The sequence below is a fragment of the Arachis ipaensis genome, chromosome B03, assembly GCF_000816755.2.
Source record: "Arachis ipaensis cultivar K30076 chromosome B03, Araip1.1, whole genome shotgun sequence".
Lineage (NCBI taxonomy): Eukaryota > Viridiplantae > Streptophyta > Magnoliopsida > Fabales > Fabaceae > Arachis > Arachis ipaensis.
In genome coordinates this window covers 1,957,787-1,971,212 of record NC_029787.2, presented here as the reverse complement: position 1 = coordinate 1,971,212, position 13,426 = coordinate 1,957,787, and the positions used below count along the sequence as shown (strand labels likewise).

Genomic DNA, 13,426 nt, shown 5'->3' with positions numbered 1-13,426 from the left:
TTAATAGATAAGTATATAACTATTATATGTATAATTTTATATTTTTTATATAATTATTGCATTGATTAAAACATACAAGTATGTTTTAAGACATTTTTTTTTTAATCTTAGCACACGATTATTAGTAATATAATAAAATGTTGTTATTATAATATCATAGTTTTATGAAACGTGTAGTATGTTATTATTTTTTTATTTATTAGAATAATGATAGAAATGGTTTTAATTTGAAATTCGTTGACATTTTTCTTTCTCCAAACATGTTTTTGACATGTCATCGACGATAAAGTTTCACCATTGATCAGATTACATTCCTAGTAAACACACTTAGCCATTGAAAATTTGAAACGCATTACTTTTTTTTCTTCAGGCAAAGGAAAAGGAAGACCCCATTGAAAAAGGAAAACAGAACAAACAGAAGAAAAAAAGCGACACTTTTTTCTTTTCTTTTTCATTGTCCAATTACGTCGCCATTTGCCCCATTTTCCATTGATCCGCGTTTTCTTGCAAAATCAAAACACAACGCAACCCTTACTCGTTAAGCTACACAAAAACAATAAACAAAACCCCCAACATTTTCTTCCATTTCAATTATTCTCATCTAAACCCCCTTTCTCTTTCAAATCGTGTTAGTTACAGAGTGAGAACTGAGTTCCTTACTGAGCTCGGTGGAAAAAGGAGAGTCTCGAAGAAAAAGGCGTAACCGCCAACCATGGCTAGGGTTAGCGAGAACTGGGAGAGGCTGGTTCGAGCGACGCTCACCAGGGAGCAGCTGCGAAATGCTGGACCTGGACACGGCAGAACCGCTAGCGGCATCGCCGGTGCGGTTCCGCCGTCGCTTGCTCAGACCACGAACATTGACCTTATCCTCCAAGCTGCCGATGAGATTCAAGCCGAGGATCCTAACGTCGCCAGGATCTGTAAGTGCACACGGTGCTTGCTTTATATTTGTTTGTTTATTTTTATCTAGTGTTTGATTGTGCAGTGGATGTTGTTTACGGAAATGTATACGAGATCTGGATAGATAGGTTTGTTTGAGTGATGAAGAAAGCCTTGTGAAATTTGTGTTGCCATGCGTTTTGTTTTGGAAATTGAGCTTAGTTTGATGGATAAAAGCTAGGATGAAGCTTAGACTGATGCTAGTTTAGGATGAAGCTTGGTAGAAGAGGACGAGTCATCCTCACAGAGATGAAAAATATACGAATAATAAATAACGGTCAGGATCAGTAAAGACGATTGCAATCCCTTTGAATGTTAGGTAAAGGAACACCTTAATTGGATCATGTGCTGAGCACCAAAAGGTGGTAAGAAAAAGGTATCCTATGTAAAATGTAATTAATAGTTGAAAAGGATTTGTTAAGAACCCCAGATTTTCCTTCCAACCAAATACAAAATGTAAAATCCTTGCTTCTTTGTGCATTCCAAGACCTTTGAATTTAGGGTAGAAAGTTGACAGAAGTCAATAAGGCAAATCCATGATTATCCATTGATGTCAAAAGGCCTACTCCAAAGAGATCTCACCATGGGACAATGCAAATTCATGAAGGCTTCTGCTTCTAGAGCATATTATTAATGCTAATACTATCAAGGAGGACTGATCAAACAAAATTTTTGAACATAGAGGGTGGTTCAGATTTCAGAAGAAGTTTTAGCCAAGAAAGACATATCTGGGTTAGAAGAGGAAGTCAAGGACTACTGGACTAGAAACAAGATTTACAAGAAAAGAAAATCAGAGCAGTCAAGATTCCATATCCTAGTATAAGGGACACTTGAATAGGTGAACATGATTAAGCAAAAGGACAGAGGGACTCTAATTCATTGACCTCTCTATCACTGAAGTTTCGAATAAAATGGAACTTCCAATAAAGGTCATTGAGGGAGAAGAAGTGACAAATAAGGGAATTGTGCAAGGTGGATAGGTTAAAAGGAGTGTGTTGGAATTAAGAACTTGTTAGTTATGTGGCTTTTATGTATTCTCGTACTAGCTAATCATTGCTTTGTTTCTAGTGGTTATTGCTTAGTGTCGTGTATATTGTGTTTATTGTTTAATATCATATATGATACAAATATAAATTGTCTGGTTGATTAGAGCTCATTTTGTTATGGTGCCTTGTAGAAAAAAAATGGTAAAATCTTGTTTTAGGGTAAGTTGAAATAATTACTTTTAAAAGAATCAAGTTATTTTTGTTTTGAGTACGTCAAAAGTAAGTTCAAGAAAATGATTATGTTTGGACATTACTTTTGTTGGACATTACAAAGTAAATTTACTTTTGAAGGTAGAATTACTAGAACTGACACCCTTCTTTTTTTTGGCTTCAGTGTGTGAGCAGGCTTATACCATGGCTCAGAATCTTGATCCCAGCAGTGATGGCAGGGGAGTTCTTCAGTTCAAGACTGGTTTAATGTCTGTTATTAAGGTATTAGTAGCAAATCATGGTTGTGTAACAGGAAACCTTTTGTTTGTTTCTTTTTCCTTGTTTTCTTTTGTTCCTTTCAAGTGATTCTGTAGTTCTTATCTGCTCATTTTTTTATTTTCATTTGCCACATTTATTAGCAAAAACTTGCTAAAAAGGATGGGGCCAGGATTGACCGCAATCGTGACATTGAGAACTTATGGGAGTTCTATCAGCGCTACAAGCAACGACATAGAGTGGATGACATCCAACGGGAAGAGCAGAGATTACAAGAATCGGGAACTTTTAGTTCTACACTGGATGAGTATGCCTAACATATAATTTTGTTGCTAATCAGATTTGTGGTAGTTTAGGCCACTACTTGTTTTGTCACTGAGAACACAAATTACTGTTTTTTCTGTGCCTAAAATTTGTTATTTTAACTGTGTCTTAAAGGTTGGTGTCAGAATGGGGTGCTGGGAGGCTAGGGTGTGAAGGATCATTTATAATTTTGATCACCATTGTGTGTAACTAAACTCTCTAGAAATACTTATCTTTAGCTATGTACAAAATGGTATAATGGAGCAGTTAATTCCTAATCTGAGGAATACTTAGCTAAGAATCCTGTGTACTAATTCACCAAGAATCAACCACAGCGTTTTACAGTTGCCTATTTAACGTCTAGAAACACTCGCTTGCCTGATTTGTTGCTCAAGCTGATAGGATTTCATCTAGAAACAATGTGGAACCCACTGAAATGGCTGCAAAGCTGTCCATTTGATTTCCCTAAATATGTTAATGTTCCACATGATTTACAAGGGAGTGAACCGAGTGAGTGAAATTGATGTTGGAACAGCCTTTCTCCTTTTTTGTTTGTTGTTTGTTTTTTGGATAATTTGATTAGCAAGTGATATAGTGAGCCGATGAGAGTAGCGGAACAGTTTAGACAATACTGGGCCAGCCAGCTAGGATAGGACTGCTGTAATTACCTCACAACTGTCATAACTAATAAAACAGAAAGACAGTATTCCCTCTTAGACTAGCTTTCTCAACACGCTACAATTCTATTGTATATAAAGCACAACATACTATTCTCAATTAAATCTCCATAACAGATTCAGTTACATACTTGCATTCCTTTCACTCTCTCTTGTTCTCTCTCCTCAAATCATAATAACAAGAAAAGACTTCTATGAATAGCATGGAGGCCATGCGATACTTGTTACTGAGACTTAGAAAGATGCTGAATTTGTAAAGCACGCAAAAGGGCCATCTCAATTACTTGCCCCATTTTCTTTATTAAAACAATAAGTTCACTTTATCTTGATTACTCTGTGATCTGCTGGTTACACATGTGAATTGTTTTCTATTGTTCTAGGTTGAGGCTAAGGGCATCAGAAATGAAAAAGGTTGTTGCCACACTTCGTGCCTTGGTGGATGTCATGGAATCACTTAGTGACGATGCTGATCCCGGTGGAGTTGGAGGCCTCATTAAGGAGGAGGTACTGCTTTTGTGTTTAAAAAATAGGAATGTTAACTTGATAATTTTTTTTTCCAAATAATAATTTCTCTGTTGTAACAAATTGTTTTACCAATTTCTTATATTTTTTATTATTAATCTAGTGGTATTTCACTTTCATAATTATATGCTACTATTTTTCCTTTTATTTTTGGGATAACAGTTAATCATGAGATAAGGAAATTTTTTGAGTCCCAGTTCTCATCTGGCTGCTTTGCATTCTATTTCTGCAAATGTCTTATAAGAATATTTTTAAATATGCTGCTTAACTTTTGTAATCCTTAATGTTTTTTAGTTGAGAAAAATAAAATCTTCGAGTACGACGTTAACTGGAGAGCTGACGCCATATAATATTGTTCCTTTGGAAGCACCGTCATTAACCAATCCTATCAGAATCTTCCCAGAGGTAAGGTGAAATCTTCATAAGGCTTATGGTACTATTGCTAATGGTAGAATCCTTTATGGTGAATTTTTTCCGCTGTCCTGCATCTTATTGTTTGCATGATTCTGTAATATATTTTTCTCAAATTTGTAGCCTGTGCTTGATAGTTTTTCAATAACTGGTAAGGTTTTGTTTGGCTTTGAATATCAGGTTAAAGGTGCAATATCTTCAATTAGATATACTGAGCAGTTTCCTAGACTTCCTTCTGGATTTAAAGTATCTGGACAGAGGGATGCAGACATGTTTGATCTTTTGGAGTATGTTTTTGGTTTCCAGGTTTGTAATGTATTCAATTTCCTCTTCTGTTGCCGTGTATTGTGGTTCGTAATGTTGTAATTGACACATTATATAGGTTCGATCTGGAGTCTCTCTCTCTCTCTATACGTATGATGAAAGTGTAACACATATATTGATTACAAAATTGATTCCCAATAATTAGCATTATGTTAATAAACATTTACTAGAATAAGTAACAATAGAGGGACTTTTAGCCAATGTTGGTGTGATTCAGTTGGAGCAAAAGTTGTATTTTTTATGGAAGACAGGATGGCTTTCAGATAAGCAGGTTGTTTGGGATAAGTTTTGATGTCTTGCACCTACCTGGTCCATCATGGGGTTCGTTATTCTATTTAGAGAGATATCTCTATCTGATATCCCGGTATTTAATTCTCTTTGCATCCTTTCTGCTGGTTGTATAGTTAACGTGTCATATACAGATGTTAGACTTGGCAAATTGGATTTTGCTGCAAGTTTCTTATAGTGATGACTGAACAAGATTAACTTTGAATTATGCAATAGCTTGGAGTGTGATATTTTTGTTTGGCCAAAAATGTTCTTATGTACTGATGATAATTGTCACATATACAGAAAGACAATGTAAGGAACCAGCGTGAAAATGTTGTGTTAATGATAGCAAATGCACAATGTCGACTTGGCATGCCTACCGGAACTGATCCAGTAAGTACTCTCTTGAGCTGCTTACCATTCTTAGCTGTAATCACAATATTTTGATGCACATTAGCTACCATACTTTTAGCTTTTCTTCAATGTTGGTTTAGTACTTCTACATGAAATTGCTAACAAGATGCACATGTTATGTTTCTATTGGTGGTTAAGGAGCTAGTTTTCTAAGGATAGGTTTGTATTAGTTTTTACCGTTATATAATCTTAACTGGATTTTTCATCATTGACCATATTCTTGAGCATAAGTTCATTCAACTGTATTAATGTTTTGATGAAATTTGAAGAAATATAACTTTATAACCTAGTTGTAAGTATTTATTTTTTTTGGTTTAGAGAAGCTTAACTTAGGTAAGAGAAGGTTGTGTTGTGTTAAGTGGTTTGTGTTTGTAGTGGTGTGTTTAAGTGGGTTATTGAATTACAAAACACAAATGTGATGAACTGTATATTTTCCATATATGCCTGTGGTTTTATATGTGCAAGAGGGCATCTTACTCTTTAAGCATTTGTATTTTTCCCACTATTAATATTTCGCTTCTGTATTCGTTAGAGAATTTTACTGAAGATTGGTGCTATTTGCCATGCTGTTGAAAGAATGGTACCTGTATTGTGAGGTCTGAAGTATGTTTATAATAGATATTTTAATGCTTACATTTGAAGACTATAGAGTGTGCATGCACATGGTTATGGCCCATTGGTGTATGTTGTATGGCAATTTCTTGTTGTGCATTGGTATTTGATTTATTATATTTATTTATATTTCTACTTATCTGTTCTTGGTTTGGTGGGATGTACAGAAAATAGATGAGAAAGCGATAAATGAAGTCTTCTTGAAGGTACTAGATAATTATATTCGATGGTGCAGATACTTGCGAATGCGACTTGCTTGGAATAGGTCATCACATCTGCTATAGCTCATGATTTGAATAGCTTTTCTTTGTTGTACTTTGCTTGATTGGATCTTCTGTTTCCTGCAGTTTAGAGGCAATTAACAGGGATAGGAAACTTTTTTTGGTTTCCCTTTATTTTCTTATTTGGGGTGAAGCAGCAAATGTTCGCTTTCTCCCTGAGTGCCTTTGCTATATATTCCACCATGTAAGTCTTTATGTGGCTCTTTTTTTTTTTGGTGACTCTTTATGTGGCTCTTTAATTTGGTACTTCGTTGCCTCTGCTAGAATTATTTACTGCAAATAAATTTTAGAAAACCACTTTTTATAGTTGATCTTTTCTTGTGCATATGATTCCATGCTTTCAGGGTTGGTACTTCCTCCTTTATTGTTTTGGGGACCATTGCTTCATATAACTCCAACCAAAATGCTTTCATGACAGCTTTTGGATGGAGTTTTTTTTTTGGGTTGCTTTCTTAAAATTAAATAATTATTTTAAACAGTTTTCCAAAACTAATCAATAAATTAATTGTATGCAATTACACATTATTGTTGTTTTTAGTCACTGGTTGCACCCTCTTTTGAATTGGCATAAAGGTGAATAATTTTATAACCTTACTTACCTTAGTATGTTATATTTGACTTCTTTTTCTTTCTTATTGAAATTAATATCCTCCAACTCACATCAATTTTGGATAACTAGGATGTGTTGCTAAATATTAGCTTCTAATTAAGGTACATATGATGAAGCATAACTTATTGTTTGGATTATTTGGTTGGTGCAAAATGCTTGCATTGCAATGACATTTTCTAGCAAGCAAGTTTCATGGGATTGGATCAGACGTCTGGCATTTATCTAGTGTATATGTATATAGGACTTTCCCTGGATATGTTATGACTTATGAGATTGGAAAGCTATTCTTTATATATAAAACTTAGTTTCTGTCAGATTTTATCTTTAATCAAAATTTTCTATTCACTAATGGTGTGGAAATTTATGGGTGTTGCCATGGTCATAGTTTATTCTTTTTAATTTATGCTGGTGGTAGTCATGCATCATTTATAGTGAGTTGTTTATATATTTTTTATATCTTGTGATTTGTCTTGTGGCTGGCTTTTGTAATAATGGTGGTTTGTGGAAGCCTTATCAAGATCTAATGAGTGCAAGTGTTTTTGAAACAACAGAGATCTGGTTCAAAATACATCAGCTTCATTGAGCCTGGACAGAACAATGATCAGCTAATACAGCTGTCATCAACTAACTTAGCCTTGGTCTGAATCAGCAGCTTACTAACTTAAGAATATTATAGAAATTATTTTGTGTACACCAACATATTATAAAGTTTTTGTTAGTATGATCTTGTAGAGTATGTTCCTGTGGACATTGTTTGGCTTGGAGACATTGATGTAATTGCTTATGAGTTATGACTAGTTTGAATGACTATATGGGTTGGGATGTTTTTGTATTCTATATCACATTGATTATCTGATTAAGTCTGTTGCTCGTACGTTAAACATGTAATCAACAGACTGGCAAAAGCAGTTTTGTAGAGCATAGAACGTTTCTGCACTTGTTTCGAAGTTTCCATCGGCTTTGGATCTTCTTGGCATTAATGTTGCAGGTTTCCATTTTCTGTCAACCTTTCCTATAAAATCTCATTCTTTCTGTCATTGTTACTCATTTACTCTGGCATTTAGATGCTGGTTACCAACAAATTATCTAAACATAATGTTTTCCCAACTCATATTGCATGCAGGCATTGACAATAATTGCTTTCAAGGATGGAGATCTCGATCTGGATACTCTTAAAACAGTACTTAGTATTGGGCCGTCATTTGCAATTATGAATTTTGTCAAGAGTAAGCCTTTAGTGTTATGTTCTTGTGAAGTTATTTCTCATTTGAATGGCATGTAGTTCTCAGTACATGTATAATGATGAATAGGCATCCTGGATGTGTTGCTTACATTTGGGGCATACAGCACCGCAAGGGGAATGGCTGTCTCAAGGCTAATCATAAGGTTTTTCTGGGGTGGCTTGACTTCCACGGCCATAACATATCTTTACTTGTGAGTTTCATGTTTCCTTTAGCGACGTTTTCATTTAATTAGCAATGATAAGAAATAGAGGAATACCGGAGAGGCATGCTTGAATGAGTGATACGACCACCTAGAGAAAAATAGGCTCCTTTCCAAATTGGTAGATGTTAAGAAATCTTCTTAACAACATGATCCCAAAAGGAAATGGATCTACGATTGCCACCAAACAAAACAAGAGGCCACTATCAAAATATGACACCAAGCCATAGATGCTAAAACAGAAAGGTCATGACGTGTTGTATTAATCCCAGCTAAACCACTCTTGGACATATCCGAAAAATAGAGAGAGCATTTGAAACGCGCTATCATTTTCCAACAACAAGATGGTGTCATTGACAAATTGTATATCGGATATCATAGTCCCTTCAGAACCCATTTTGACACCTTCACTAATCCTTCAGACTCCAACTAAGAGTGTCCACTACTAAAGTGCACAAAAAAGCGGACAAACCTTGTCTGAAGCTCCTTTCACCACAAAACCATGACTTTGGCGCTCTGGTTACAGTAATTGAGACAGAACTTGTATGAGATCCTGTAATCCAACTTACCCCCCAAGAACAAAAACCTTTCCTTTGCATCACTTTATTAAAAAGTCTCCAACTGACCTTAGAATAAGCTTTCTCAAAGTCAAACTTAAAAACAAGATATTCTTTTACTCTTCACCTTAGTCCAGCCTATATAGCCATTTCCATGGCGTCAACAACAAACCCCGACCTCTAACTACTTAACAAAGCTTTTTCTCTTTCTCCATTTGCTATTTTATGAAAATGTTTAGAATTTACATCCGTATCCTTGGCTCATTTGATCTGTATTTATTGTCCACAAATCACCCCAGTACTTCACTCTTATTGTAACTTAAGCGTTCAAGACACCAAAACAATTTGAAATACTGACCAAATTGTTGATGAATAATGATAGAATTAGTAATCAAGTAATATCAGTGGTCAACTGCAATACAAAAAAATGGACTTGTAATACACCTCCTGACGGCCAAGAATGATCATCTGGAGCGTGAACATTTATGGGTGGCTGACCCAACAACATTGGATTGGATAGACCTTGATACCATCTTTAAAATTGATAGGACTTAACCGCAAAAGCTAGCTTGGGTGGTGTGAGACGCTTCACATTTAGAAACATCAGTGTCCTTATCCTTGATGGTTGTTGAACTTCTAATACTTCAATCCAAAATATTTGCGATACTGTGGATATCAGTGTGTAATCAATGATAAACACAGTATCAGCTTCTGGACAGTTATAAATAGGAAAGTTTAAAGCCTCTTTTCTAGTGATTTTTTCCTTGGTTGTTAGGTACATTGGAAGACATCATTACTGCCAAGAATTTGTTTGCTGTAAATGCATTGTAGGGCCACATCATCAAACCTTCTTTATCGTGAAACTTCTGACCATTATTATGATTCAATTGCAGGAAGGTTTTGCAGGAAAGGAATAGTCGTAACGCAGACAATTCATTTTATTTCCGGATATACATTCTTGTACTAGGTGTTTATGCTGGTCTACGTCTATTCCTAGCACTGTTGCTCAAATTTCCAGCCTGTCACACATTATCAGATATGTCTGATCAGTCCTTCTTTCAGTTTTTTAAGTGGATTTATCAAGTGAGTAATTTTTAGTTAGGTTTGACAAGTAAATTTCCTCAATGTACTTCTCTCTGTGTTCTGACTGGTGTTTTGGCTTTTCCAATGACTAATGCAGGAAAGATACTTTGTTGGGCGTGGTCTTTATGAGAAGATGAGTGATTATTGTAGGTAGGTTGTATTCTGAACTAGTTATGAAAAAATTTCAGTTACCTCTGGTTCTGTAACATTAATACTTTTAGCAAGAGTGTTTTACACTTTTGCCAAGTGCTTGTCAACATGTTTTTATTAAGGTTGTGTTATACTTCTAATATTCATATTTACTTACCATGTCGTTTGTTTCCTACCCTGCAGATATGTGATCTTCTGGCTGGTGATATTTGGCTGCAAGTTTACCTTTGCATACTTTCTACAAGCAAGTCATTACGTTTTATATATTTATTTATCATTTTTTTTAAGACAGATAACAGATAGCTAAACTAACTATAATTTGATAAAAGTATAGGGAAAACCCTTTTTCAATTGACTCTGTGAGAAAGATTTTTATTATAACCCATTTTAAATACAAAATAATCTAATCCAGACTTCTATTGATGTTTGTGTATGTCCGCTTATTTTATTTTTAAAAAGATGCAAGGAGGTCCCAATGCTTTTGTGCATTCATCTCTTTCTTAAATAGAATATCTTTTTTCCATAATGTTTGTACATTTGAATTATATAGTAAACCAGATGCAATGTTGAGAGATTTTATGTTTGCAATTTACTAAAACTTATTGTAGTATAAAACTTGCTGTAATATATATCTAATATTGCAGATTCGACCCCTTGTCAGTCCTACCAGGATCATTCGACGTCTTCGCATTAATGATTACTCTTGGCATGATTTAATCTCAAAAAGTGAGTTCCTGTTGTTATTCTTACATTTTCAACGGATCACAGTCTCGTTCAAGGATTCTTTTTTTTTTTTTAAATGAGAGAATTCTTCTTCTGATAGGCTGCATTTGATATTTGAGACAGGATACATATACAGTAACAGATAGAAAACTTAGAAGGACAAGAATTACATGAAATTTGTGTCCTGGGACAAATTATTTGTCCCCTCTATCTCCTTCCGTTTTTTTTTTTCGATGGACAGGAAATACATGAAATTTGTGTCTTGGGACAATTTGTATTGTATGCATGAGTACAGCTCCAAATACATTTTGGTGCCTCTTTGTCTTTTCATTTGTCTTGTCTCAACAACCAAATGCAACAATAGAAAATGAGTGTTTTTTTTTTGGGTGGTTGTAGCTTCAATGAGATGGAAGAGATGCATTTTATATTACATTAACGCTGGCATGGTGTCGAAAGCCAGTTCTCATTATAGATTAGACAGAAATTGGTGGAATTGGACATTACATAAATAATTTGTATTATTACTTCCATAAATGGTCATTTAGGTAACATTTTGCTAATGAAGTGTTTATTTGGATATGAGTGTCTTTCTTTGTTCTTTTATATTTTACATATAAATATAAGATAGTTGTGTTTGTCACTGATCTGTGCATGTGAATTTTGCAGACAATAACAATGTGTTGACTATAGTTAGCTTGTGGGCTCCTGTTGTGGCTGTGAGTTTCCTTCAATTAACTTTGTTCTCAATAATCTAAGTAGACTTTGTTAATCATGTGATGTTGTGTTTTGTTTCCCATAGACCTTTTGTTGAATTTATGTAAACTTACCTAGGAGTTTTGTGAAATATTAAAAAAAATACATGAAAGTGCGGGTGTGTACACAGACACACACAAAATTATATGCAGTTGAAAGTTAAGTAATGGATAGATCAGGTAAGAATAGAAAATCAACTCTGGAAGTGGCAGAAAAAATATGTGTGTGGTCTGTCTGTCGTAAATTTTGGTTATCTCATTAATTTTTTATTCGCCACAATACTTGATAGGATATTAGTGGTATTGTGTTAGAGTTTTATTAGAATGGGCTTTTGCTGGTTGTACCATACTACTAGTACATCACTTAGATATTTAGCATAGAATAAGACGGTGCTTAGCTAGTATTAAGTTGTGTTATAGCATGTCATCCTTTCATCAAGATCTATTGCTTTTCAACTTTTACCTTCCCTTTTTCGATTGAAACTTTTGGGTGAGGTTCAGCATAACAATAAGATCTATTATTCTTATGTTTGATGTTTGCCTTATAGTTGTACATCTACTTGTATTCATGTTTTCCAGTAGTCTACATATTCCAAGGTAGACAGATGAAGGTTTTGAAGAATGTTAGCATACTTTGACAAAGATTATTCCTCCAATTGTTTATCTTACACTTTCCATTTTCACTTTTCGCGTTAGAATAATAGAGTTTTGTGATAAGAGAGAATTCAGAGACTTAATGAGAAAGCTCCAGAAATGTGTATGTGTAATATTCATTATGAATGAGTTTGGCACTGATCTGTGCTTATTTACAAGAAAACAGTAACTTGCTGTGGAAGGCAGTGCTAAGGTCCGAGTTGTCCTGTCTATCTTTAGTTAGATACGAGGGCAGTGTACTACCTTACCTTTTTATCAGAAAACAGAAAAGAAAAATACTACCTTGCTCATTCATGCTTTATCTGTGGTCTGCAGATTTATCTCATGGATATTCATATTTGGTACACCCTCATGTCAGCAATTGTTGGTGGTGTAATTGGTGCACGGGCTCGGCTTGGTGAGGTATAACTGTATGAGCTCCAAAGTAACACTTTGGGATTTAGATATTGTTTCTTTTCCTTTTTTCCAAATTGATTAGTAATATTTATTCAGTAAAAAGGTGTTTGTGTTTACTTATTCCTAGATGTATATGTAAGGACTTATTTAGCGTTGAACAGATAAAGGCTGATAGAAGTTCAGCTGACATAGAGGATTATAATAAAGTAAAAAAAAAAAAAAAACAAGTGACAAAAGAATGTTTTTAGTTCTTTTCTTGTAATAAGTAGTTCCCATTGAATGTGTTTTGAAAGGGTGCGAGTTGATTAACTCTATTATGGGTGTCATTGCTGCTGGTCTATTGGTATCCTAATCTTGATGCATTCCCTTTCTTGACAAACTTCTTTCAACAATGTCAAATTTTCTCCCCAAATGAACATTTACTCCTTGCTTCTTTTGTTTTCTTAATTGTCTGTCTCATCTTACTATTAATTATTGTTCCTTTTCTTATGGTTTGATGCAGATACGTTCAATTCAAATGTTGCATAAGCGTTTTGAGAGTTTTCCTGGGGCATTTGTAAAAAATTTGGCCTCTCCACAAGCAAAAAGGTTGATTATGTTACCTACAAGCTTTTTTTTGGTAATAAGGTTTAAAATTTGATGTTTTAATTGATCTGATGTCTATATATTTATCTAGTAGTAATCTTCATTGATACTAGTCTCTACACATTTATTTATATAGAGTGTGTTGGGGATTAGCTTAAGAGAGCAGTAGCTTGGCTTTAGAGAAGTGCCAGCTAGGATAGGACATCCACAACTAAATTACAGTTATCACAACAGTGCTCTAATGAGTA

General features: G+C 34.6%; 1 protein-coding gene across 1 annotated transcript in view; it reads left to right on the top strand.

The window, feature by feature from the left end:
- Nucleotides 375-13,426, top strand: part of LOC107632398 (callose synthase 10) — a 31,378-nt gene continuing 18,326 nt past the window's right edge. The window contains exons 1-21 of the mRNA XM_021120117.1: nt 375-920; nt 2,320-2,417; nt 2,555-2,718; nt 3,772-3,895; nt 4,208-4,318; nt 4,505-4,630; nt 5,222-5,311; nt 6,112-6,209; nt 6,292-6,505; nt 7,387-7,473; nt 7,555-7,608; nt 7,731-7,823; nt 7,959-8,061; nt 8,146-8,269; nt 9,729-9,918; nt 10,016-10,068; nt 10,252-10,312; nt 10,713-10,794; nt 11,458-11,507; nt 12,513-12,599; nt 13,096-13,181. Coding sequence (XP_020975776.1) covers nt 713-920; nt 2,320-2,417; nt 2,555-2,718; nt 3,772-3,895; nt 4,208-4,318; nt 4,505-4,630; nt 5,222-5,311; nt 6,112-6,209; nt 6,292-6,505; nt 7,387-7,473; nt 7,555-7,608; nt 7,731-7,823; nt 7,959-8,061; nt 8,146-8,269; nt 9,729-9,918; nt 10,016-10,068; nt 10,252-10,312; nt 10,713-10,794; nt 11,458-11,507; nt 12,513-12,599; nt 13,096-13,181 — 2,303 coding nt within the window. The 5' untranslated portion in view covers nt 375-712. The remainder of the gene's footprint in view (nt 921-2,319; nt 2,418-2,554; nt 2,719-3,771; nt 3,896-4,207; nt 4,319-4,504; nt 4,631-5,221; nt 5,312-6,111; nt 6,210-6,291; nt 6,506-7,386; nt 7,474-7,554; nt 7,609-7,730; nt 7,824-7,958; nt 8,062-8,145; nt 8,270-9,728; nt 9,919-10,015; nt 10,069-10,251; nt 10,313-10,712; nt 10,795-11,457; nt 11,508-12,512; nt 12,600-13,095; nt 13,182-13,426) is intronic.